Raw genomic sequence first — 27558 nt, forward strand, 5'->3', positions numbered from 1 at the left:
CCTTATTGGCTACATAGGTTATAACACTATGGGAAGAGCTGATATGAGCCGATCTAGATTTAAAGAGACAGCGAAGTGACAGTTCAGAGCCCCCCATGCAGGTATGTGTAGAGGGAGCAGGCTGGGACTGCAGATTACAGGGCTTTGTAGGAGGGAAGGCTGAGTATTGTCCTGGTGGCTCCATGTATCACTGGTGACCCCCATGTACTATATGCACTGAGTGCAGAAGACTTCATATATTATGCTATACAAGGTGCAGGAGAGCAGTGTCCTCCGAATCTAGCAGAGCTGGGTGATGTTGCTTACGATGACACTGAAATGTGGAAGGATAAGTGACCCTGTCACGGCTGTACTGCCAGCCTCCTTCTGAAAGAGGCTCATTGACTTTAAGGGCTATTTTATGCTAATATCGCCCTCTGAAGAGTGATCTGCTATAGCTGGCTTTTCAGAGGTCATTTGACAGGTGGCAAAGAGACATTATGTTGCCTCTTCACTTCCTTTTTTCCTCCTAAAAGCCCACAACACCATGCTGCATGGCGCACAGCCCCATTTACCTAAAAAAAATGATCCCTGCTGTTGCAGTATATTCTGCCAAACCTGACAACAGGGATCCTTTGTGCTGCACTGCGAGGTTGAGGCATGTGAATACCCGTGTACGGCGATGCGACTACCCGTGTACGGCGATGGGACTACCCGTGTACGGCGATGCGACTACCCGTGTACGGCGATGCGACTACCCGTGTACGGCGATGCGACTACCCGTGTATGGCGAATACCCGTGTATGGCTATGGGAATACCTGTGTATGGCTGCCTCTGCAGCTTAGGGGAAGCAGTAAAAGATATGCCTCCAGCACATCATGTTTGAAATCCTCGTTCTTCTCCCTCTTCTCTGTGCAGCTCTTCTGGAACAGACCAGAGCGATTCACTGTGCAGGCACAGACCGGTCAGGATTGCTGTGATCTGTCTTGAAAGAGCTGCACAGAGAAGAAGAGCTGGGATTTCAAACCCCAGACCACTGGACCGGCTGCATGGGCACTGACAGCTCAGCATTCCCTCAGTAAGTACAAAGGGGACCAGGGGGTAGGGAGGGTATATGGTGTCAGTTTTTTTCTGAAAAGTGAACTAACACTTTAAAACTGACAGTAAAAGCAGCAAACTGGTGAGCTCCTCTCTCTGATACTCTGCTCTCTCCGCCAATCAGCATGCTCTTCATCACAACTCACTGTTGTATGAATAAACACAGATCTGCATTTATGTGTGTATTTTACATCTGCCTGGAATTCAACTTTAATATGTTGTTACAGATCTGGTGAAGGCATGCTGTGCAGGAATTCCTAATCTCTTTTCTTGTTTTGGGTCAATGAAAATATTGAAGCAAAGCATCAGCATGGCAGCCAAGCAAATAATATTCTCAAAAGAAGAGGTCAGCAATGGCAGCCTATACAATTCTCTCATGACAGGTGTAATTCAAAGCAGAGCTCCAACAATGAACACAAAATGTCCTCCCCCACCCAACACCATACTTTAATAAATAAATAAGACACATACTATATATATATATATATAAAACCAAAGGCAATTTTTTTTATAATATTGGTGAGTTGAGAGGGATTAAAACAACTGTTAGATTTTTACTGCTACCTGTGCCCCATTAAGGAGAGTCACCCTCTCTATTTGTCCTATTTACCAATATTTTCCAAAAGGGACACTAGTTCTGGTGACAACCAGGGATTCCTGCACTTTGGAGGGATTTCCTCTCACTTCCTGTTTTGGCAATGGGACAGGCAGTGAAGGAAAATCTTCCCAATGAGACACAAATGGCCAGAAAAAACTGACAGGGATTATAACCCTCCCTCATTCTATCCAAAATATAAAAAGGCACATGCTTTCAATACTTTAGTTCTACTTTAGATCCTGCAGTCATTTGGTGTGTCACTGGATGATGCAACCATGGGAGCTGTGTCCATGGCGGCCTGGGCGCAACCTCAGGAGCTGTGTCCATGGCGGCCTGGGCGCAACCTCAGGAGCTGTGTCCATGGCGACCTGGGCGCAACCTCAGGAGCTGTGTCCATGGCGGCCTGGGCGCAACCTCAGGAGCTGTGTCCATGGCGGCCTGGGCGCAACCTCAGGAGCTGTGTCCATGGCGGCCTGGGCGCAACCTCAGGAGCTGTGTCCATGGCGGCCTTGGCGCAACCTCAGGAGCTGTGTCCATGGCGGCCTGGGCGCAACCTCAGGAGCTGTGTCCATGGCGGCCTGGGCGCAACCTCAGGAGCTGTGTCCATGGCGGCCTGGGCGCAACCACAGGAGCTGTGTCCATGGCGGCCTGGGCGCAACCTCAGGAGCTGTGTCCATGGCGGCCTGGGCGCAACCTCAGGAGCTGTGTCCATGGCGGCCTGGGCGCAACCTCAGGAGCTGTGTCCATGGCGGCCTGGGCGCAACCACAGGAGCTGTGTCCATTGGGGCCTGGGCGCAACCTCAGGAGCTGTGTCCATGGCGGCCTGGGCGCAACCTCAGGAGCTGTGTCCATTGGCGGCCTGGGCGCAACCTCAGGAGCTGTGTCCATGGCGGCCTGGGCGCAACCTCAGGAACTGTGTCCATGGCGGCCTGGGCGCAACCTCAGGAGCTGTGTCCATGGCGGCCTGGGCGCAACCACAGGAGCTGTGTCCATGGCGGCCTGGGCGCAACCTCAGCAGCTGTGTCCATGGCGGCCTGGGCGCAACCTCAGGAGCTGTGTCCATGGCGGCCTGGGCGCAACCTCAGGAGCTGTGTCCATGGCGGCCTGGGCGCAACCTCAGGAGCTGTGTCCATGGCGGCCTGGGCGCAACCTCAGGAGCTGTGTCCATGGCGGCCTGGGCGCAACCTCAGGAGCTGTGTCCATGGCGGCCTGGGCGCACCCTCAGGAGCAGTGTCCATGACGGCCTGGGAATAACCTCAGGAGGTGTGTCCATGACACATGCTTTCAGTACTTTAGTTCTACTCTAAATCCTGCAGTCATTTGGTATGTTACCGTATGATGCAACCATGGGAGATGCGTTAATAATGGCCTGGGCTGAACCTGTGAAGGTGTGCCCATGGCGGCCTGGGCACAACCTCAGGAGCTGTGCCCATGGCAGCCTGGGCACAACCTCATGAGCTGTGCCCATGGCGGCCTGGGAACAATCTAAGAAGCTGTGTCCATGATGGCTCTGGTGCAACCTCTTGAGCTATGTCCGTGACGGCCTGGGCGCACCCTCAGGGGCTGTGTCCACGGCGGCCTGGGCGCACCCTCAGGGGCTGTGTCCACGACGGCCTGGGCGCACCCTCAGGGCCTGTGTCCACGACGGCCTGGGCGCACCCTCAGGGCCTGTGTCCACGACGGCCTGGGCGCACCCTCAGGGCCTGTGTCCACGACGGCCTGGGCGCACCCTCAGGGCCTGTGTCCACGACGGCCTGGGCGCACCCTCAGGGCCTGTGTCCACGACGGCCTGGGCGCACCCTCAGGGCCTGTGCCCACGACGGCCTGGGCGCACCCTCAGGGCCTGTGCCCACGACGGCCTGGGCGCACCCTCAGGGCCTGTGCCCACGACGGCCTGGGCGCACCCTCAGGGCCTGTGCCCACGACGGCCTGGGCGCACCCTCAGGAGCTGTGCCCACGACGGCCTGGGCGCACCCTCAGGAGCTGTGCCCACGACGGCCTGGGCGCAACCTCAGGAGCTGTGCCCACGACGGCCTGGGCGCAACCTCAGGAGCTGTGCCCACGACGGCCTGGGCGCAACCTCAGGAGCTGTGTCCACGACGGCCTGGGAGAAACCTCAGGAGGTGTGTCCATAACAGCCTGGGTGCTGAAATGTGTCCATGTTGGCCTAGGCTCAACCTTTGAAGGTATGTCCATGACGGCCTAGGCTCACCCTCAGAATGTGTGTCCATGACAGCCTGGGTGTCACCTCAGGGAATGTGTCTATGACGACCTGGGTGCAACCTCAGGAGATGTGTCCATGACGGCCCGGGCGCAACCACGTTTTTCATTGGACCTTTGGGCCTAAAACCCTGAAAGCCAGTGTTATCGTAACAGATTGGTTTTATCAGCAGATACAGTGAATGTCTCCATGATGTAGTCCTTATGCCTACACAGAGGTGTCTTCATAATGATCTTTACTATGCTTTTCCACAGTATTTTGTGGTCAAGTCTTGGAGGTTGTGCTGGATGCATTGTGTGTGGTTGGCCATGAGGAAGCATGACTGCTCAAAGTACAGCTAAAGGCAAAACTTTCTTTTTTCTTTTGACTAGTGTAAGGGAGTTTTTTTTTTTTTTATGTACCATTGTGGAAAACAGGAAGTGAGTGAAAAATGAGGGAATGCCTGGTTGTCACTATGGTCACCAGAACTAGTGTCCACATTGGAAGATTTATTGATTCCTGCTCTGGTGACAACCAAAAATGTGGGATTTTCTTTCACTTTAAGTGAAAACAGGAAAAACAGAGACCGTGAATCTCCCTAATGGGGACACAAACAGCAATAAAATCCTGACTGTGTTCTAATCCCTCTCCACTCTCTCAAAAAGTTTGCCTTTAGTCGTCTTTAGTAGCCATAACTCTGAACTTCAGTCTACTCAGTAAACATACAAGCCAAAGGTTAAGTGTACTTTGTACCTCTAGTAGACACACGGTGTAGGGCAAAGTGTTCTACTGATAGTAATATACACAGAATATACAGTATTATTACACAGAGCAGTCTGCGTAGGTATCTAATGGTGACGTGGGGAATTTGTGCCGCATTTAATGAAAAGAACCATGTACTGGGAAAATATGTAGGCTTCCATTGCTGACCTCTTCTGGGAACTGGAGTTGATGGGTTATGCTGAAATAATAGCTTCATAGTACCATTACCAATAAAGACAGAGTAGCTGCTCTGACCCCGCTGGTCTGGGGGCCCATCAGTGGAACTGAAAGTGGACTTCTTGTTATCTGTTCACTGCAGCCTAGGTCCCAAGCCAATAAAGTTTCAAATGTACGTGTTGGTAATTAAGAAAAGAAGAGCAAATATCTCCTAAAATTGGGCACAGGGATTAAGGAAAACCCTCCTCTCTTCTTCTTGTCCCTGTCATGTGTTTGTTCCAGGGACATTCACTTCCTGTATTGGTAGCCACACAGGAAAGAAGGGGAATAGGTTTGCCCATTTAAAAAAAAAAAAACTGTACTTGTTTTTCAGTTAAAAGTAATTTTTTGTTAAACTTTGGATAGAGCAAGGTACGGTTATAACCCATCAGATTTTTCTTGCCATCTGTGTCCCATTGCAGATATTTCCCATCACTTCCTGTCCCATAGCCAAACAAAATGAAAGGAAATCTCTGCAAATTAAGGGAATGCCTTAGGGACACCCAGGTCACCAGAACCAGTGTCCCCATTGGAAGATTTCCCCTGCTATTACTTTTCTGGGGACAATGTAAAATTTGGGATTTTCTTTTACATTCAGTGATAATGGTAAACAGAACAAATACAGAGGCAAACTCCAGGCAGGTGGTGCCATGGTTGGGATTTGACTGCTAACCATTTAGCCATGAAATGCTACTGTTCTAATATCCCACCTAGTAGGGACTCAGAGAGACCTCCTGGGACCAGTGGTGTATTTAGTTTTTGTGCAGCCCTAGGCCGCCCACCCAAACTCCAGCATCCCCCCCCCCCCCCCTGGACAATCGGCAACCCTCCAGAAGCCTTCAGACTGTCACGGATGACTCCTCTGTTCTACACCGTCCTCCTCACTGGCACAGCTTGCAGAATGACATCTGCCGGGCACTGCCAAAGTCATGAGGACCAGGAAGGAGAGTCTGACACCATCCAGCTGCCTCTCGTAGATCCCAGCTCCTGCTGTTCCTCTGCCTGCACTGCTCCTCAGTCACCCACTGCCACTGTGTCACTTTTGCCTGGGGGCGGCGCCGCCCCCCTGAAAAATGACACCTTAGGCAAACTCCTTTTTTGCCTCACAGCAAGTACGCCCATGTTCCACAAAGCTGGTAACTTTCTACCCTTTCTCTGTCTATACAGTGCATCCAGAAAGTATTCGCAGCTCACATTTTGTTATGTTACAGCCTTATTCCAAAATGAAATAAATTAATTTTTTTTCCTCAACATTCTACAAACAATACCCCACAATGACAGTATGAAAGAAATTCATTTTGAAATCTTTGCAATTTATTAAACAAAAAACAAAAAAAACACATGTACACAAGTATTCACAGCCTTTGCTCAGTACTTTGGTGAAGCACCTTTAGCACCAATTACAGCCTCAAGTCGTTTGGAGTATGATGCTACAAGCTTGGCGCCCCTATTTTTGGGCAATTTCTCCCTTTCTTTTTTGCAGCACCTCTCAAGCTCCATCAGGTTGGATGGGGAGCGTCAGTGCACAGCCATTTTCAGATCTCTCCAGAGATGTTCAATTGGGTTCAAGTATGAGCTCCGGCTGGGCCACTCCAGGACATTCAGAGTTGGCCCGTAGCCACTCCTTTGCTATGTGGGCTGTATGCTTAGGGTCGTTGTCCTGTTGAAAGATGAACCATCGCCCCCAGTCTAAGGTCCAGAACGCTCTGGAACAGGTTTTCATCAAGGATGTCTCTGTACATTGCTGCATTTATCTTTCCTTCAATCCTGACTAGTCTCCCAGTTCTTGCCACTGAAAAACATCCCCACAGCTTGATGGTGCCACCGCCATGCTTCACTGTAGGGATGGTATTGGCCAGGAGGTGAGCGGTGCCTAGTTTCCTCCAGACATGATGCTTGGCATTCAGGCCAAAGAGTTCAATCTTTGTTTTATCAGAGAGTTTTGTTTCTCATGGTCTGAGAGTTCCTCAGGTGCCTTTTGGCAAAGTCCAGGTGGACCTCCATTTGCCTTTTACTGAGAAGTGGCTTCCGTCTGGCCACGCTACCATACAGGCCAGATTGGTGGAGTGGTGCAGAGATGGTTGTTCTTCTGGAAGGTTCTTCTCTCTCCACAGAGAAACACTGGAGCTCTTTCAGAGTGACCATCGGGTGCTTGGTTACCTCCCTGGCTAAGGCCCTTGTCCCTCGATCGATCATTTTGGCTAGGCGGCCCGCTCTAGGAAGATTCCTGGTGGTTCCAAACTTCTTCCATTCATGGATGATGGAGGCCACTGTGCTCATTGGGACCTTCAATGCTGCAGAAATTTTTCTGTACCCTTCCCTAGATCTGTAGTCAGGTCCTGACTATGGGTCAGATGTGAGGCTACTGCCAAGCCAGGTTCCTTGTTAGAAAATTTCCCACCACAGTCTCCAAATGTTACAGTTAGTGGGCAATAACAGAATAACCCATTCAATTGAGTTATTTGTTGTGGAGGTTTTTTTTTTTTTTTTTTAAACAGTTAACTATAACATATACAATATCAAATAGTTAAAGTGGTTGTAAACCTCACATATGAAGTATGAAGAAAGCATATCCCTTCAAGTGTCATTTCTGTCTGCTGCTTCATTCCTTTGTTATCTGCTGGAATCATTTCTGGCAAGTTTTCCTGACAGAAAGAGAAACATGGTGACAGGGGAGGAACCTCCGGAAGATTGACAGCCTCAGGTGTGTGTGTGTGTGTCCGTCCCTTCCCTCCAAAGTTAAACTGCAGCTTCCCGCCCCCTGTTTCCTGAAAGCTAAGACAAGTTTTATAAATTCAGGACTTTGCATGGATGCAGAGAAAAGAATACTACAGATAAACAGGTACACCTTGTATAGGAGGATTTGTTTCATCTCTGTGTATCACCTGAGGTCAGCCACTTCACTGGCTATATGTAAGGGTCTACAACCACTTTAAATAGCATAACCCTTATATAACTTGGGGGCTGATTGTATAGCAATTGTTAGTAATATATATGTGTGTTTTTCTAAATTCTAGATTGTCTCTATCATTGGAAACATCGTGACATAGATAAACATGGCAGACAAGATTAAAACTCCAAGGACGAAAGAACTGGAATTTGGAGGGTTTCTGGGTAAGATGTGGCTTTATGGCTACAAAGAGGTATTAGGAAGATTTTACAGTTTGCATTCTTACAGTTGAGTTCTTTCTATGTCTAGGTGCCCTAGCACTTATTATTCTGTTGCCTGGAACTGTGCTGTACCTTCTATTGACGTGTAACACCGATGATGCCAGTGTGTTGCGTTTGCCCGGCCCTCTGCCTTCGCTGGAATCGTTATGGAATCCATTTGCTCTGATGGTTTTACTGGGCTGGGTGGCTTTACAAGCCCTACTATACATGCTGCCTATGGGAAAGGTACTTCAACTATTTATCACCATTCTCACCACTAACAAAATGTATTAAATTAAATAACAGTCATTTTATTAAAACATATATATTCCATAAAGCAGAAGACATTTGCACAGATACCATTTACAACTCTCAAAGGTACATGAATTCATGAGATATCCAAAAATAGGGCAGTTAAAGATCTCTTATGTCTCTAGAACAGGGGTTCCCAACCTCAGTCCTCAAGTACCACAGGTCATGTTTTCAGGATTTCCTTCACCTTCCACGGATGCTTTAAATCAATGTCAATGACTTGGAAGCTACTTTATCTAAGGGAAATTCCTAAAACATTGCCTTTTGGGGGGTTGTGAGGAATGAGGTTGGGAAATACTGGTGTTGAAGACATAGCACTGAATTGCACAGCAACAAAATTCACTTCTACAGTGAATATATGGAGCTGACTGCTACTTTCTCTATTTCCAATGGTAAACAGTAGCTTTGACAGTGTACAAGGATTGTGCTGCAAAAAAAAAGAAGAAAACTCTGTATGTCTTAGTCAATCCTTCATCTTCCCTCTGTTTGTATTGTTAGAAGCCGCATGGGGTTCAAGAAGGAATTTTTTTCCCAGCAGGAGCAAAATGGATCATGCTTTGCTGGGTTTTTTTTGCCTTCCTCTGGATCAACTGTTGGTATAGGATTATAACTTTTTTTTTTCTATGAGTGAACTGGATGGACTTTTGTCTTTTTTCAGCCAGACTAACTATGTAACTATGTAATGGATGCTATGGGCAAGAGACCCCTATGTATGCAACCCATGATCATACTTCCTACATAAAGTTTATTGTTATCATTTTTGTCTGTTAAGAAGATGTTCTTTTTGTAATGTTGTGTGTACATTGCCTTATATTGAAAATGTGTTCATTTATTGCTTTGTAAACAGATTGCTGAGGGAATTACTTTGAGGGACAACACTCGCCTAAAATACAAAATAAATGGTAAGGTAATCATAATAAACCTAAAGGTTGCCTATAATGTATTTAATATGAAAACTCTACTTCATTTACCCTCGGAAAGAGTTAGAACTTCTGTCTGGTTTTAATTGCTGCAGTCCAATCCATTCAGCACCAGGCTCTCCTCCGCTTTCAAAAGAAGTGTACGGCAAACTATGATACTGTATTATAGCTCATTCAAAAAATGGCCAATATACCAACAATAATGGATAAAGTGCAAAAATAAAGCAATGTTTAAGGGCTACACTGGACTCCTTTTTTTTAAGGTAACCAACATTAATGCCATTTCTGTCCCATTAAGAAAAGGGTCCATCATGGCCCTGAAATGTCAATGAATATGCTTCTTTTTGCACTTTATCTAAGAGCACTTTATGTATGTGTACCTCAATAAGCCTTTTCAATTTTAAGGTTCATTTTTGGTGTGCCGGCCATTTCTTCAATGGGTTTGAATTGCTGACTTTTTTTCTTTGGTGGTCTGGTTACAGCTGTAAAATTGTAGACTTCCTCTCACTTTCTGACAAATAGTGAGGGCTGATCTTTCCAACAGTGTGACAGAACACAATAAAAACCTGATGGAGAGTCTCAAACTCTTCACTGTTAAAAAAAAGGATATGGCTGGAGTTCTACTGAAAGGAGAAGCACAGCCAAAGCTTGCATGGCTGTACTTCTGTAGATCACAGGAGTGCAGTTTGTTATGCACTCCAGTGACCCGTTCTCAGCTGAAAGTGGGCTAAAGCATCACAGAGCCGGTCAAGGATGGGCAAAGATCATGACCAAATCCATCCAGGAGCCTGGACTGGCACCTGGCCCAGCCTCTCGGCTTGCTGAGAGCCTGAGTCCACAGCCCAGTGCTCCAGTGAGCGCTGGTGGGGGCAAAGTGGAGAGCCGGAAACTTGACAGTCACTACTCTCTGCTCAGAGCACTGGGGAGAATTGGGCGATCAGCGGTGTCTGATCGCTCATTTCTCAGCGTTAGAGGCAGCAGGGGACAGGTGCAGCATCGGATTGATGCTGTATCCTCCCTAGGTAAGTATGATTTTTAAAAAAGAAAAAATTCCATACCTTTCTTTTAAACAAAGGGGATTTGTAGAAAAATTGGTATCGTGGGCCTTAAGCCTAATTGAAACGTGTTTGTGACTGAAAGGAAACCTCTAATTTTTTAATAATTATAGACGGTAAGGACGTAGGCAATGGGTCTCTTACCAGAATAACTTCCATCCATGGGGCATGCCAGTGCTGACACCTGCTTAAGCACTTCTAATGCTGTAGGAGTACTCTGCAAAAAAGTGACACCAAAATTGTGTCCTGTAACAGGGTTATATTTTATATCTTCTGTGTGGGATTTGTTGGTTCAGACATACAGTCAGGTCCATAAATATTGGGACATCGACACAATTCTAACATTTTTGGCTCTATACATCACTACAATGGATTTGAAATGAAATTTAATTTGAGGGTATTTACATCCAAATCAGGTGAACTGTGTAGGAATTACAACAGTTTGCATATGTGCCTCCCACTTGTTAAGGGACCAAAAGTAATGGGACAATTGGCTTCTCAGCTGTTCCATGGCCAGGTGTGTGTTATTCCCTCATTACCCCAGTTACAATGAGCAGATAAAAGGTCCAGAGTTAATTTCAAGTGTGCTATTTGCATTTGGAATCTGGATCTCATCTTGAGAGTTGACAGCAACAAAGAGCTGTCACTATCAGTGAAGCAAGCCATCATTAGGCTGAAAAAACAAAACAAACCCATCAGAGAAATAGCAAAAACATTAGGCGTGGCCAAAACAACTGTTTGGAACATTCTTAAAAAGAAGGAACGCATCGGTGAGCTCAGCAACACCAAAAGACCCGGAAGACCACGGAAAACAACTGTGGTGGATGACCGAAGAATTCTTTCCCTGGTGAAGAAAACACCCTTCACAACAGTTGGCCAGATCAAGAACACTCTCCAGGAGGTAGGTGTATGTGTGTCAAAGTCAACAATCAAGAGAAGACTTCACCAGAGTGAATACAGAGGGTTCACCACAAGATGTAAACCATTGGTGAGCCTCAAAAACAGGAAGGCCAGATTAGAGTTTGCCAAACGACATCTAAAAAAGCCTTCACAGTTCTGGAACAACATCCTATGGACAGATGAGACCAAGATCAACTTGTACCAGAGTGATGGGAAGAGAAGAGTATGGAGAAGGAAAGAAACTGTTCATGATCCTAAGCATACCACCTCATCAGTGAAGCATGGTGGTGGTAGTGTCATGGCGTGGGCATGTATGGCTGCCAATGGAACTGGTTCTCTTGTATTTATTGATGATGTGACTGCTGACAAAAGCAGCAGGATGAATTCTGAAGTGTTTCAGGCAATATTATCTGCTCATATTCAGCCAAATGCTTCAGAACTCATTGGACGCCACTTCACAGTGCAGATGGACAATGACCCAAAGCATACTGTAAAAGCAACCAAAGAGTTTTTTAAGGGAAAGAAGTGGAGTGTTATGCAATTGCCAAGTCAATCACCTGACCTGAATCCGATTGAGCATGCATTTCACTTGCTGAAGACAAAACTGAAGGGAAAATGCCCCAAGAACAAGCAGGAACTGAAGACAGTTGCAGTAGAGGCCTGGCAGAGCATCACCAGGGATGAAACCCAGCGTCTGGTGATGTCTATGCGTTCCAGACTTCAGGCTGTAATTGACTGCAAAGGATTTGCAACCAAGTATTAAAAAGTGAAAGTTTGATTTATGATTATTATTCTGTCCCATTACTTTTGGTCCCTTAACAAGTGGGAGGCACATATGCAAACTGTTGTAATTCCTACACCGTTCACCTGATTTGGATGTAAATGCCCTCAAATTAAAGCTGACAGTCTGCAGTTAAAGCACATCTTGTTTGTTTCATTTCAAATCCATTGTGGTGGTGTATAGAGCCAAAAATGTTAGAATTGTGTCGATGTCCCAATATTTATGGACCTGACTGTACTTCTTACAAATATTCTGAGAAAAAGTGGTAACATGGTTCCTAATTGTTTAGATGCAATTAGTGCCCTCTGGAGTTCCTTCAGTCAGTATAGTGTGTATCCGTTTTGATTTTTTAATGATCCTTTGCTGTTACTTTTCTGTCTACAGCATTTCAAGCCTTCTTGGTGACTGCCATCATAGCAGGAGCAGCAGTGGTGCTCCGTCTTCCCCTCTCTTATGTGTATGATCACTTCCGTCAGTTTGCAGTCGCCTCGGCACTCTTGTCTCTGGCTCTAAGCATTTTCCTCTACATTAAATCATTGACTGCACCAGAATCTGCACTGGCACCAGGTGGAAACTCAGGTACAACACAGCTTTCCTGCCCTTTGCACAGAGATCAAATGGCTGAATCTTAGTTGTTTTATGAATACTATTCATTCTATTCTCTAGCCATGGAAAGTATGGTGATACCATGTCTGTCAATCAGAGTATATTTTTGTCAGTAGTATATGGCAGTAGTATACTTGTCAGGATGCATGTATAGATTGTGTTCTTCTAGCATCTGCTTCTAACATCCAGCTGTCAATTTCTAGAGCAAATTAAGAAAAAAAGATGAACTAACTACCAACTAACTATCTAGCATTTTATTTATTTATTAGAGGTACTTATATAGTGCCGTCAATTTTACGCAGCACATTACATATATACAGTATTGTACATTCACATCAGTCCCTGACCCTCAAGGGGCATACAATCTAAGGTCCCTAACTCACATTCATACATACACATATCAGGGCCAATTTAGACATGAGCCAATGAACCTACCAGCATGTCTCTGGAGTGTGGGAGGAAACCAGAGTACCCAGATGAAACCCACACAGGCGCAGGGAGAACATGCAGACTCCAGGCAGGTGGTGCCGTGGTTGGGATTTGAACCAACGACCATAGTACAGCCAGGTGGAAGTGCTCACCATTTAGCCACTGTACATTTTCACTTGTTTTTCTATATGCCCATTTTTTTTGTCCTTTTGATTAAGGTAATCCTGTGTATGACTTTTTCATTGGACATGAGTTGAACCCTCGTATTGGCTCCTTTGATCTGAAGTATTTCTGTGAACTTCGTCCAGGACTCATTGGTTGGGTGAGCATTACAGATTTAATTTTTTCTGTATCCAAGCCTAAATTTTGTTCTCAAAGATTAAAATAGAATAACGCACTGAACATGATTGATTCAAGGCTGGAGCTAATGACTGTGAAAAGCTTTGCTTCTATTCTCTGTGCACACTTTCTGACATATGAAATATTACTCTCCAGTGTTTGATCAACCTGTGCTTCCTGATGAAAGAGATTGAGCTCCGAGGCTCCCCTTCCCTTTCTATGATCTTGGTGTGTGGATTTCAAGCACTTTATGTCACGGATGCCCTTTGGCATGAGGTTAGTCTGTATTCTGTATTCCCTTTTTTAAAGTATATGTAAACCCTCACCTTGTAAAACAAGCCATTCAGTTTAACCTCGACGCTGGCCGTACACAAATTTGTGGCTGCTCGGTGGGTGGGCCTTAACACCGAGAGGCCACATATATGCGGCCCTGTTAAAACAACTTACTGTACTGAGAGCGTGCTCCCTGCACACTCCCAGCACAGTAGCAGGCGGGGATCAGTAAGCTACCGACGCATACATGTGATCGGAGCTTTTCAATCGTGACCACTGTGCCAGCCAATCACAGTGATCAAATGACCCAAATGCCTGCCTCCCTGCTTCCAGAACTCTTAAAGGGCCAGGCGGCGGTCAGCACAAAGGGGTTAAAATAGAAATTAAAGATGGAACATTTGTGCATACGCACAGAAAACATTATAAATGCCTTTTTTTCACTTTTTTAAAGGAATGACATACCCTCTGTTCTCAGCTGCATAAGGAGCTGGGGGAGAAGAAGCAGCAACACATTGATCTTTGCTGCGAATGGCTATGCAGGAGGGCATGTTAGCACAGGCCTGGTCATTGGAGGAGAACAGGCTGAGCTCCCACCATAGCTAGAGAACTGACCATGTTGTGCTCTTATGCCTAGTGTGGTCTGGTTTTCTAAATATGATTGTTAGAGCAACAATTTCTTTTTGTCTGTGCTATCTTGGGTTATCCAACTATTTTAATCACATCGTATTTGTTTTTAAAGCCCCCCCCCCCCCCCATACACTTAATATTAAAAACCATACTTACATACTCCTGTCTGCTCTGACAACTTTCTCCTCGAGTGGGGAGTTGCTCTTGCTTTTACATAGAACAGTGCTCATGTTATTTTACATTTTGAGCGCCATTCAGTACATCAGCATTCTGAGCCCAGGCTGGGTAATAATAATGTCCCAGAGAGCTGGTCCATGACACTCTTAGCTCAGAAGACATGAGTCGAATGATATTGACTGTCATTGTCTGGAATACTGAGAACATCTAGTGAAAGAAAAGAATTAATACAGGGGACAGCCCTGTATTGCAGGTGGGTATTGCCTTTTTTATTTAATCTTTTAACTGTTTATTTTAGTTGGAGTTCTGATTTAACATGTGTGTAAAGTAATTTCTGACTATGGGAAAAAAAAGTGTACACATGTAAAAAAGCATCTGAAAAAAAAACTGATAGGTCAGGGCAACACTGACTCCTTTCAGACATTTTTATATACAAGTGAAGCTGATCCATTCAGTGTTTGTAATGGAGAATTCAAGAAAAATGATGCACCAGTGCCCAGCAAAATTTGGTATTCTCTCCTTAAGCATACCAGAACCAGTGGACCATGTCTTAGGTCCACCTGATCTTTATAAGATTTGGACAAATACTCTTCTTACACAGGAAAACAGAAATAGTTCAGTAACTACTTACAGTATGTGACGACCACATGTATCATTGTCTCTGGACTGCACATCCCAACCATTAGACATCCAAATATTGTTTATCAGATGTTGGAGTGCAGCAGTTATTTTAACCTCTTTATATGGCCATTCTTTCTGGGCCAAAAATTCTAATATAGCCCAACTTCCTTTTTCAGCTCTTTGTTCATTTTTAACTTCAATAACCTACAGTTCCTTTAGAGATTGCTACCTAGTCTTTGGGTCATCATTTGCAACAGTTTTTTTACTGGGTACCCTAACACACTTTCATTTTTCCTCTGCAGGAAGCGATCCTTACTACAATGGATATTGTGCATGATGGATTTGGTTTCATGTTGGCTTTTGGTGATTTGTGCTGGGTTCCATTCACCTATTCTCTGCAGGCGTATTTCCTTGTCAGTCACCCACAGGAGCTGAGCACTGCAGCCGCAGCAGTTATAATCCTCATAAATGGTAGATTACCTAATCAACCTTGTCAGCTTTGTTAATGTATAGGCTACATATTTTAAGACTGAAATAGACGTGATAAAGGAAATCTTGGAATTGCACTTGCTGGGTTGTCAATGCTGATCTTGGCTTCACTGCTCAACAAGTCACTGATCAGGAACAATTATGCCGCCAGTGACATTTCCAATAAAAGAACACCATGAAGGTCTTGGATCCTGTAACTTTTAAAATAATTCAGAAATGACATCTCTCATATTTCTATCATCATAATTTCTCTTTCAAAACACTCAGTTTCTGGACTTGTGTTTACTGTAGATAAAGTGAATTAAAAAAGCACTGTAAGCATTAAGACCTTCACGTGCTATGATTAATTTGGCCAGGTAAACTATACATGCCCTGCACTATGTATATCTGTGCACATAAATGTGCAAACAGTGTCTGTAATAAACAGAGGTTCTTCAGGGACCTCTGTTTATTAGGATCGTTTTGCACAGTGACAGTACACACCCATCACTGTCTCACTTTGCAGGAAGCAATGCAGCTCGCTATCGCTTCCTCCTTCCTCGCTGAGGGGAGAGAGAAGTGCAAACAGCTGAGCAAGACAGAGCTGCCTGCTCCTTCTGGTGAGTTTTTGGCTATGATATGGAATTCATGATTAAGTCTGTAAAGCTGGCTATACACGTGTAGATTTTTGGACAAGAATATTCATATGAAAAGTCGTATGAAAATTCTTTGAACATTCTGTGAAGGGATGAATGTCGTTCGAAAATTGTCTTTTGCTTTTAACATTCAAGTTTGAAATAAATGTAATTTCTGAATGATAACACATATACTGGCCAAAAATTTGTTTGATCGAGAAAAGTTTTCCTTCCTGCCCCTTTGAATTTTCCTTGTCACTGCGGTCTAAAACAAATATTGATTTGATTCCATTAATGGTTAGAAAATCAAATGAATATTCTTGAAATTAAAATTCCCGTACGAAAATCTATACGTGTATAGCCAGTTTAAGAGTGCACCATGTTATTGTAAATTTTTATTGAAGGCCAAAGCCCATTTTTTCAGAACAGGTTACAACAACACTTTAGGTGTGAACGTTGCAGTGAAAGAAATCCACAAACAATATAAAAGAGAACAGAAACAAAAGAAATATGAACTTATTTAGACAGCATGGTAAACTGTACATTACAAAAACACAAGACAACATAAGCCTGCACATTGTTTGGTTGCAATAATTGTCAGAGGTTTGATAAGTAAAGAGGTATCTGAGCTATATAAGGGGGGGAGAGGAAGGAGTTCTACCAAAGAGAGAGTGATCCCATGGTTCTCAAATAGATTGAAAATGACCTGAATAGTCACCCAGTAGGGCTGTAAAATATTCAATTTCTCTGATTTCAGAGATTGCTCTTAAAAGATGGGTTAGTGTGGGGGCATTGACTGATTTCCAGAGTCGTGGTATCACCCGTCTAGCAGCCGTCAGAATATGTATTCCCAACCTCTTGGATTGCTTAGAAATACCCCTAAAGGGTAGCCCCAAAAGATAATATAGTGGGTCTAGGGCAGTGTTTCTCAACTCCAGTCCTCATGGACCCCCAACAGGTCATGTTTTCAGGATTTCCCTCAGATGAAACAGCTGTGGTAATTACTAAGGCAGTGAAACTGATCAAATCACCTGTGCAAAATAATGGAAATCCTGAAAACATGACCTGTTGGGGGTCCATGAGGACTGGAGTTGAGAAACACTGGTCTAGGGGAAGGTTAACATTGAGTACTTGCTCCAAGACCATTGTAAACATAGTCCCATAATCGTAATCTGTGGACAGAACCAAAAGATGTGTGCTGAGTGCACAATGTTAGATGGGGGTGGGCACCTGGTGGGTATAAGGTCTGTTGCTTTAATAAGATAGGAGAGAGAGGAGCGCACACCTCACAATGTAGCATGAATAAGGAAGGTTAATGGACAAAATAAAATCAATGGTTGCACTTACAGGAAGCTTGTCAGGTGGCTTGGAGTATAAGTCCTCTTTATCAAACCAAGTGGTTGATAAAGAAGCAGGATTGCTTCGAAACACGTCCATGAATTTTGGGGTACACGGCGGTGAAAACAGGAGGCTTTCAGCTCTTAGACTCCGAACCTTGCAGCAGCTCCATCCATCTCTGTGAGCAGTGTCATTTCAACTTCAGCCCATGCTTTCTCCAGCCAGTGGCCAAAGCAGGCGTCTGGGATAACTCATACACTGACTCTGGACTTATCCTCCAAGCCACCTGACAAGCCTCTACACCCTGTAGTTGTTTGTGAGTCCAACTTTAGATTTTATTTTGTCTATTAAACTTCCTTATGCATGCTACACTATGGGGTGTACGCTCTTCTCTCCTTTTCTTGTTTTATACAGGTTTGCAGTTTTAGCCCACGCAGCTCAGCAGCTGCACCCTCTTAGCTATGGCAGCTTAAGGACTGTTTTTTTTCTTCATCTGGGCTACCCGCTTTTAGATATTATCGTATCCATATTGATTTTTCACTGTGTGCATAATTTTATCTTTTATTAGATGTATGTTGTACTCTTGGATTGATTGATTTATTCTCAGCCTCATTGGTAGGATTTCATCGTGTTGGTTTTTCCACACTCACAAAATCCTAATTAGTCTCTGACAATCACTCAGCTAGTGGAGAGCCGTATTGGGCTCATCACAGCTATTTCAACTACAGGTGACATTTCTGGGGTGAGCGCAGTTTGTTACATAGTTTTCCCTCTGACATTATCCACTTTGTATTGCATTAATGGATGAATGAAGATTGACCTAGCAGAGTGACTTCATCGGGGTGCGGCTTCTCATTTCCTTTTATCTTATAGGTGTGTCGTGGTTTAGCAAGTGCGTGTCAAGTATGCATCACACTTGAGCCAAAAAAATGTCAGAAAAACAATATTTTATCAGGCCCATTATGTGCTGGCCGAAGTCTATTAGGGCAAATTATACAAATTAGATATTAGAAAATAAAAGAATATTTAATTTACTGATTTACTGTTTAGAATCACCTCTGTGAAATGCTGCTACTACTGTTACCGCCCACTGTAGTAGTTGCAGGATTCTCAAATATGTAGGCTACTTTTTTGCTTATATGATATATAATTGAACTATTGAACATATACATAACATTTCTAAGATTTATTTTTTATTTCTTTTCTACCAGCTGTAGGATACATTATTTTCAGAGGCTCAAATTCACAGAAAAATGCTTTCCGAAGAAATCCCTCAGACCCAAGTGTATCTGGTAAGAAATAGAGGTCTGCCAGATCCATTAAAGAGTAATTGTCATGTGGTTTGAAGCAGTGAAGGCAATGCATTAGATCAGGGGTTAAAATTTTAAGTCCAGACCTACTAGCTAGCCAGTCACAAAAAACTTACTCACCACCAGTTGCCCCACCCAACCTTGCCCAGGTTCCACCCCACCCCCAACCACGCCCCCTTAAAGCTTATGAAATTACATTTTCTTTAGAATAAATAGTCTGAAATATAAAACTGTACACAGTAATGTATATCCCAGCTCCCCTGAACTCCATTATAGTGATGACATGTATACAGTATATATATCCCAGCTCCCCTGTACTCCATTATAGTGATATGACATGTATACAGTAATGTATATCCCAGCTCCCCTGAACTCCATTATAGTGATGACATGTATACAGTATGTATATCCCAGCTCCCCTGTACTCCATTATAGTGATATGACATGTATACAGTAATCATAGTAATGTATATCCCAGCTCCCCTGTACTCCATTATAGTGATATGACATGTATACAGTAATGTATATCCCAGCTCCCCTGAACTCCATTATAGTGATGACATGTATACAGTAATGTATATCCCAGCTCCCCTGAACTCCATTATAGTGATGACATGTATACAGTATGTATATCCCAGCTCCCCTGTACTCCATTATAGTGATATGACATGTATACAGTAATCATAGTAATGTATATCCCAGCTCCCCTGTACTCCATTATAGTGATATGACATGTATACAGTAATGTATATCCCAGCTCCCCTGAACTCCATTATAGTGATGACATGTATACAGTAATGTATATCCCAGCTCCCCTGAACTCCATTATAGTGATGACATGTATACAGTATGTATATCCCAGCTCCCCTGTACTCCATTATAGTGATATGACATGTATACAGTATGTATATCCCAGCTCCCCTGTACTCCATTATAGTGATATGACATGTTGTATACAGTACTTACTGTCCCCCCGAGTCCCCCGCAGCGGTGGAGAGGGTGTCTCCTCTCAGCGGAGGAGAGCGGACCTCTCCTGCACTTGTCCCCTCAGCGACGGTGCAGCAGAAGCCGGAAACCAGAAGTTGTAAACCGGAAATCGGCTTCACAATGAGGCTTGGAGCGCAGGTACAGTCGCTCCAAGCTTCATCTGTGCTCACCGTTCGCAGCTGCTCGCCACAGAGGAATTTCTCCTCGCATTTGGCGAGCGGACGAGCAGCTTTTTCAAGCCCTGCATTAGATCACTTATGTCAATTGGGAATTCAGTTAAAAGAGAAGTATGGGATCTTTTTTTTTTTTTTTTTAAATCATACTTGCCTAGGTGGATGCAGCATCAGTCGGATTCTACATCTTTCCCTCGCTGGCTCTAAGAGTGATTACTCAGCAATCACATGACCACTGATCGCTGCCACTCTGAGCAGAGAGCGGTGACTGTCAGTCACCACTGTCTGCTCTGCCCCCCCCCCCCCCCCCCGCAGTCACTGGAACACTGGGCTGTGAAGGGGGAGGGAGCAGCTGGCTCTAAGCGGATCACTGAGAGGCTGAGCCAGGTGCCGCTTCAGATTCTGGGGTGGATCCCGACTTTAAAGTCAGGATCTTTCCCCAGCCTGGATCGGCAGAATGATGTCAGCCGACAGCAGGCTTCAGCCCTGTCAGCTTAAAATGGGTCATAGGAGTGCAGAACAAACTGCACTCCTTTGATTCACAGAAGTACAGCCAAAAGAGGGTTGGCTGTACTCCCTGTGCAGTAATGAGTAGGTAACAGAAAGCTCCTGATGCACAGAGGTCATATGATCTGAATGCCCACCTCCGCCTCCTGGTATTTAGAAACTGTTGAAGGATCAGGAGGTGGTGGCAGAAAGGGGTTGACATTCCCAAACTGGTACTGAACAGTTTTAAGACTTTCGCTGCCACCTTAACCATTATGGCAGCGGTAGTACTAGCATGTAATTCAACTCGCAACAGTCGTAAGTTTTTTTACATTGCTACATTTAGTTGTCAGATATTTATAGAAGTAATATGGGGGGGCTGTAGAGCTACCTGAAAACTTCTACAACTATATTACTCTAAATGGACGGCCTGTAAAAGCTTTTAAAGCGCCGATAATAGAAAGATTTAGGGTTAGAAGTGCATGCAATTTTGAGGCTTGACATATTTGGTATCTATTTGACACAGCCTCACCCATTATATTTTAGCAAAAAACTGCTGTTTATATTGTTTTTGCTTCTATGTCAATTGAAGATTTTTTTCGGGAGGAACAAGTACTTTGTTTTCCCATCTGCTCATTCCTCACTTGGGATAATGTCACACATCCCAGGAGCTGCAGGACCATTTTAACTGCATTGCTCAATCTTGCGCAGTGGGTAGCTGGCTGTGATTCTTCAGGAAGTCATAACCAGCTCCCAAATCCAAGATGATGGCGCCAGATAAGAATTGGCTGTGGGGAAAACATCAGTAGACTTCGAGGGATAGGAAATATGTTTATTAAAAAATAGCAAGTACAGTATTATACAGAAACTTTGCCATGGCCAAGTGAAGTTCCTCTTTAAAATGGTTCAAACCCAAAACCAAAAATGTAATATATTGCAGTTTACTAATCCTTAGATGTGGTGGCTGTGTCGTTTTTTTTTTTTTTGGCTTTTTCTTTCCCCCTTTGTTTTCACTTAGTGATCTGGCCAGTAACACACCTCCTGTATTGGAGTTCCTCCACTCTGGATGAATGAGCACAGGGGGCAGCTTTGTCAGCAGCATTGTCAGTCTGTGGGGAGGGGAATGTTAGAAGTACTAAAAGATTTAAATACACTAACAAATTGAAGCCAAACCCTGGCTAATACTTTATAGGCAGTTACAGCAGTTTTTCTTTCCTTTTGGGACAAAAGGTTTACATAAATAAAAGCTGATCATTGTAAGCATGCCTGCTAGTGGTAAATGGTTTGTCTCCCCTCTGTAACTGATACATTCTGCTGGATAGCTTGTTCTTTTGAAAAACAACAAACTTGCGGGCTGGATCACCAGATAAAAGTAGAAGAAAGAAGCCTAAAAAGGAAAACTAATGCAGCCATAATAAATGTTTGCCTTTGGGCTTAATAGCATTTTTGATTTGATGACTTTTCATTTTGGTCCACTTTAACTTGGTGTTATATACTGTATAACCGACAATGGAAATGACCGTAAATGGGATCAACATTTGTATTATTTTACCTGGAATATTTTAATCTGAACGGCAGAAGGCGTAAACAATTTGAGATCTGAGAGCACAGAATGTAAAAAAAAAAAAAGTTTCCATGTATACAAGAGCACTTATTGTCTGTTTGGTATGCAAAATCCATCTATACTGGAGGCTTCTAAAACGTGTATCTCAGGACATTTTAGCATATCTCATCCTAACAACCACTCCTGATCACTCTGAGGAATGAAGGTTCTGTTCACCCTGTGAGAGAAACCATCTGTCAAAAGACAGATCACCATGCAGATATGCTCCACATTTGACAGGCTGCTAAATATTTTGATGGTTTAGTGTAGGAGTAGGTAACCTCCGCACTCCAGCTGTGATTAAATAAATCCTATCAAGCCTCTGTCTTTAGGAGGTATGCCTGTGGCTGTCAGTTTTGCAATGCCTCATGGGACTTTTAGTTCCACAACAGCTGGAGTACCAAGCTTGCCTAACCCTGGTTTACTGCAATCTACTCAGATGTAATACAATCATTACACTATTCTTTCCTCTTTGGCTATGAAAATCCTACAGTATATAGCAGGGGTATCCAAACTTTAAAAACAAAGAGCCAGTTTACTGTCCTTCAGATTTTAGGGGGGCCATACTGTGACCATTGGAAATAGAAAAGGTTCACATGCCAGTGAGAAAAAAAACAATGCTTCTTCATTGCTGTCAGTAGGAGGGAATTATGACCCATTGTTTTTTATCATTGGAAGAAATGGTGCTCGAAGGGCCGGATAAAAGCCTCAGGCCTCAGTTTGGAGACCACTGATATATAGGATTCTCCTATCATTAGTTTTTGGATTGAGTGGGAGAATGTTTAGACCCCAGCAATGAAGAAAAGGATTGGCACGCAATACACTAATTGATGTCACTATGCCTGTTTTACATCTACTGGTATATTTCCTTACTTTAGGGCTTGAAACCATCCCAACAGCGACTGGAAAACGGCTGCTGGTTTCTGGTTGGTGGGGTCTTGTTCGCCATCCCAATTACTTAGGAGACCTAATTATGGCTCTAGCCTGGTCCTTGCCTTGTGGTGAGTATCTGTAATGATGTGTATTTAAAGGAAGCATCTATCTACTTTTGGAAAAGTATCACTAGCCTCCAGTCTTCCACAACTGGAGAGTGGAGTAGGGAGATGTAAAGTGTCAGTCACAACCAAAATGTAAAACTCAAAGCAACTTTATTAGTTACAATAAAACACATAATTTTGTTAAAAAGTAATCCATATCCCAAACATTCAATAAAGCTGTAGAGCTTAGTGAATGAACTCATTTCACATACAGTGAGGAACAGAAGTATTTGAACACCCTGTGATTTTGCAAGTTCTCCCACTTAGAAATCATGGAGGGGTCTGAAATTCACATTGTAGGTGCATTCCCACTCTGAGAGACCGAATTAAAAAAAAAAAAATTAAGGTAATCACATTGTATGATTTTTAAAGAATTTATTTGTCTTGCACTGCTGAACATAATTATTTGAACACCTGAGAAAATCAGTGTTAACATTTGGTACAGAAGCCTTTGTTTGCAATTACAGAGGTCAAACATTTCCTGTAGTTCTTGACCAGGTTTGCACACACTGCAACAGGGATTTTGGCCCACTCCTCCACACAGATCTCTAGATCTGTCAGCTTTCGGGGCTGACACGGAGTTTCAGCTCCCTCCAAAGATGTTCTATTGGATTTAGGTCTAGAGACTGGCTAGGCCACTCCAGAACCTTGATATGCTTCTTACGGAGCCACTCCTTGGTTATCCTGGCTGTGTGCTTTGGGTCGTTGTCATGTTGGAAGACCCAGCCACGACCCATCTTCAATGCTCTGACTGAGGGAAGGAGGTTGTTGCTCAAAATCTCACAATAAATGGTCCCATTCATCCTCTCCTTAATACAGTGCCGTCGTACTCTCCCCTTCGCAGAAAAGCACCCCCAAAGCATGATGTTGCCACCTTGTTTTTGGGATGCAACTCATTCTTTTTCCTTCAAACACGACGAGTGAAGTTTAGATCAAAAAGTTCTACTTTGGTCTCATCTGACCACATGACTTTCTCCCATGCCTCCTTTGGATCATCCAGATGGTCATTGGCAAACTTCAGACGGGCCTGAACATGTGATGACTTGAGCAGGGGAACCTTCCATGCAATGCATGATTTGAAACCATGACGGCGTAGTGTTCTACCGACAGTGACCTTTGAAACTGTGGTCCCAGCTCTCTTCATGTCTTTGACCAGCTCCTCCCTTGTAGTTCTGGGCTGATTCCTCACCTTTCCTATCATCAGTGATACCCCACGAGGTGCGATCTTGCATGGAGCCCCAGTCCGAGGGAGACTGACAGTCGTCTTTAGCCTCTTCCATTTTCTAACAATTGCTCCAACAGTTGATCTATTTTCACCAAGTTGCTTGGCAATTGCCCAGTAGCCCTTTTCAGCCTTGTGGAGGTCCACAATTTTGTCTCTGGTGTCTTTTGACAGCCTCTTTGGTCTTGCCCATGGTAGTAGTCTGGCTGACTGTGGGGTGGACAGGTGTCTTTAAAGAGCTCAGACAGGTGCTACTAAGTTAGATTAATGAGTGGAGTAGAGGTGGACTTTTTAAAGGCACAGTAACAGGTCTTTGAGTCCCAGAAATCTTGCAGTTTCTTAGGTGTTCAAATACTTATGTTCAGCAGTGCAAGACAAATAAATGCTTTAAAAATCATACAATGTGATTTCCTAAATTTGTTTTTTCAAATTCTGTATCCCAGAGTGGGAATGCACCTACAATGTGAATTTCAGACGCCTCCATGATTTCTAAGTGGGAGAACTTGTAAAATCGCAGGGTGTTCAAATACTTCTGTTCCTCGCTGTATACCTAGTGCTTCATCAGGATTCACATGCTCTTGGTTTATATGGAGATGGTACATAATACAATATCTAAAATTAAAAAGTTACATAAGACAAAATAACCTAATATAACATTACATTTATTATATTCCATTACAGGAAGGAAAGCCACCAGAGGAAAGGGAGGGGAAAAACGTTATTGTAAGGTTGCTTTGAGTTTTACGTTTTGGTTGCAATTGACACTTTATAGACCCCCCTACTCCAGTCTGCAATTGTGGAAGACTGGAGGCTAGTGATATTTTTCCATTTATTATGTACACTTGGGAGGTGTTGACTAACTGTTATAGTTCTCATATCCACATCTAGAATGCCATCTACCTACTTGTGACTGAGTCTAGGATTTTTTATTTTGTGAATTACAAAATGGGTGGGCTTAGTCTTGATCTGCTTAGGGGGCATGTAGCATGCTTTTTTTAGAGCTTTAAGTCCAGATATATGAAAATTATATTCTCCAAAGACAAGACCCAGTACTGAAAATGCCACATTTTTATGAAAACATTGTTCATTTATGAAATACAAAACACAGCTCAAAAAAAATATTGACAATATAAACAAATAATAAAAATATTAGAAAAAATTATATAAAAAGTGTAAAAATAAATATGTGCCAAAATGAAAAGTAAAAAGTCCCAATCCAAAGAATGAAGAGATGTTCAAATCCAATGTGCTCCAAACTCAATAGAACGGTGCTGTATTCAGAAATTTCAGTGTGTTAACACCATCTGTGTCATTCAACATATACTGCTTTCACTAGATATATTGAACTTTCTAAAATTAGGAGTCAAACAAGCTTTGTGGATATTACATATTCTCCATAATAGGGATTCTCACTGCTTCAGAACAAACTCCCAACAGAGGGATCTCCCACACAGATCAATAGGTTTAAAAAAAGAAAAGACATACTGTAATACTGCCAAAAATTTGACTGCCCTTCTTCAGGGCATAAGGTTTTAGATAACGCCCTGGAGGAGGGGCAAAACATGTCAGCGTAACTTCCGGTTCCCTTTGCTATGCCGTGATGTCACATCCAGTGAGTGGAGCACATGCTGGATGCTGCCATCCAGAGCCATTTTTGCTGGGTCTGATGTGAATTGCTGCCAGTGTACACGCTATAGGAGCTCTTCAATGGTGGATAGCAATTTCTGTGTCTTGGGAAGTGACATAAAGGTGTTTTTTCATGTTAACCATGTGAGTGCATATGATGCATTTGATTTTATTAATTCAAATTTTTGGCAGTATTACAGTATGTCTTTTCTTTTTTTACACCTATTGATCTGTGTGGGAGATCCCTCTGTTGGAGTTTGTTCTGAAGCACTGAGAATCCCTATTATGGAGAATATGTAATATCCACAAAGCTTGTTTGACTCCTAATTTTAGAGAGTTCAATATATCTGGTGAGTGAAGTATATGTTGAATGTCACGGATGGTGTTAGCACACTGAAATTTCTGTATACAGCAACGTTCTGTTGTGTTTGGAGCACATTGGATTTGAACAGCTCTTCATTCTTTGGATTGGGACTTTACTTTTCATTTTGGCACATATATTCATTTGGACTTTTTTTTATAAAATTTTTCTATTTTTTTTAATTTTTCTTATTTGTTTATATTGTCTATATTTTTTGCGCTGTGTTTTATATTTCACAATTATTGTTTGATGGTTTATCAACAAAGAGCAGCAGCATTGAATAAGGGTATAATTATTTTTTTTTTGGCGCAGGTTTTTTATTTATAATTGTTCATTTATGTTTGTAATTATTTAACATTGTAAAAATTGCTGTCTCAGGTGTCTCTCACATCCTACCGTACTTCTACGTAATTTATTTCACTGGCCTTTTAATTCACCGTGAGGCAAGGGACGAACACCAGTGCGTGAAGAAATATGGACTGGCCTGGCAAGAATATTGCAAAAGGGTCCCCTACAGGATATTTCCATATATATATTAATTTGGAGTCAACCTTAAAGTATTCCAAAAATAAACTGACTTCCAGTAGGAAGCTGTAATAAGCCAATGTATGATAATTTTTTTTAGGGGGAAAAACAAATTATAAATTATTGCTAGAGAAGCTCATCAACAATTGTCTGAAGAGAAGGTCTGAAAAAGTGCTTTGATCTCCTAGTGTAATATAAGCTGTATATTTTGGTGTGTAACTAAAAGCAAACAGGTGTTTTTTCCCAGAAGTGTTCTATCCATTTTACATTTTAGTGCTCATTAAATGTGAACAGATCAGTGTCTGACACATTGTATGGAGGATTGCAATTTATACAGACAAGGGCTTGAGTTTTGACCTTTTTAAAGCTTTGATCTCCTAAAATAATGACATTTCAGATGTAAATTGCAGAATAGATCCACCTCTCTACCCCACTATGGACTTTATTGGGAATTTGCTGCCTCTCATAGATGTCACCATAGATCTGGAACTCTGTGTGCTGCTAAAATGTCACTGAATATGAAACCGCTTTTACATCATCTTTACATAGTGTCGATGACTGGTAGAGTTATGTTTTTATAACCTAGTCAGCAACACCTAAAACAGGCAGTGCATAAGCTTGCATTAATGTATGTGGTTTTATGGATACCCCAGAATCGTAATTTTTATTTGAACATTTTACTGACACATGATTTGTATAAAAACCAGTATATATACACTGAAATAAATCTTTTTTTAAGCAAA

At 43.1% G+C, this 27558-nt stretch overlaps 1 protein-coding gene across 2 annotated transcripts; it reads left to right on the top strand.

Annotated features, from left to right (window-relative positions):
• TM7SF2 (transmembrane 7 superfamily member 2) lies at positions 1–27558 on the top strand. 2 transcript variants are annotated; one of them, XM_089653965.1, is made up of 12 exons: positions 8–101; positions 899–1058; positions 7872–7968; positions 8054–8250; positions 9164–9218; positions 12357–12551; positions 13226–13329; positions 13503–13622; positions 15347–15515; positions 18697–18777; positions 22923–23045; positions 26669–27558. In XM_089653965.1, the coding sequence occupies exons 3-12, from the start codon at positions 7911–7913 to the stop codon at positions 26827–26829; spliced, it is 1263 nt and encodes a 420-aa protein (XP_089510091.1). In that variant the 5' UTR covers positions 8–101; positions 899–1058; positions 7872–7910; the 3' UTR covers positions 26830–27558. The 2 variants fall into 2 exon arrangements, with proteins under 2 accessions (XP_089510090.1, XP_089510091.1); XM_089653964.1 differs by lacking the exon at positions 899–1058 and having other exon boundaries at positions 1–101.

Source organism: Staurois parvus, unplaced genomic scaffold (genome assembly GCF_062004578.1).
Source record: "Staurois parvus isolate SC_StPar_1 unplaced genomic scaffold, SC_StPar_1.0 ptg000730l, whole genome shotgun sequence".
Classification (NCBI taxonomy): Eukaryota; Metazoa; Chordata; class Amphibia; order Anura; family Ranidae; genus Staurois; species Staurois parvus.

Bases quoted from the DNA above. Each gene is read 5' to 3' on its own strand.
- TM7SF2 (XM_089653964.1), top strand. From the start codon at position 7,911: ATGGCAGACAAGATTAAAACTCCAAGGACGAAAGAACTGGAATTTGGA. The intron at 12,552-13,225 runs GTACAACACAGC...CTTTTGATTAAG, and splicing joins GGCACCAGGTGGAAACTCAG to GTAATCCTGTGTATGACTTT. The intron at 23,046-26,668 runs GTGAGTATCTGT...TTGCTGTCTCAG, and splicing joins AGCCTGGTCCTTGCCTTGTG to GTGTCTCTCACATCCTACCG.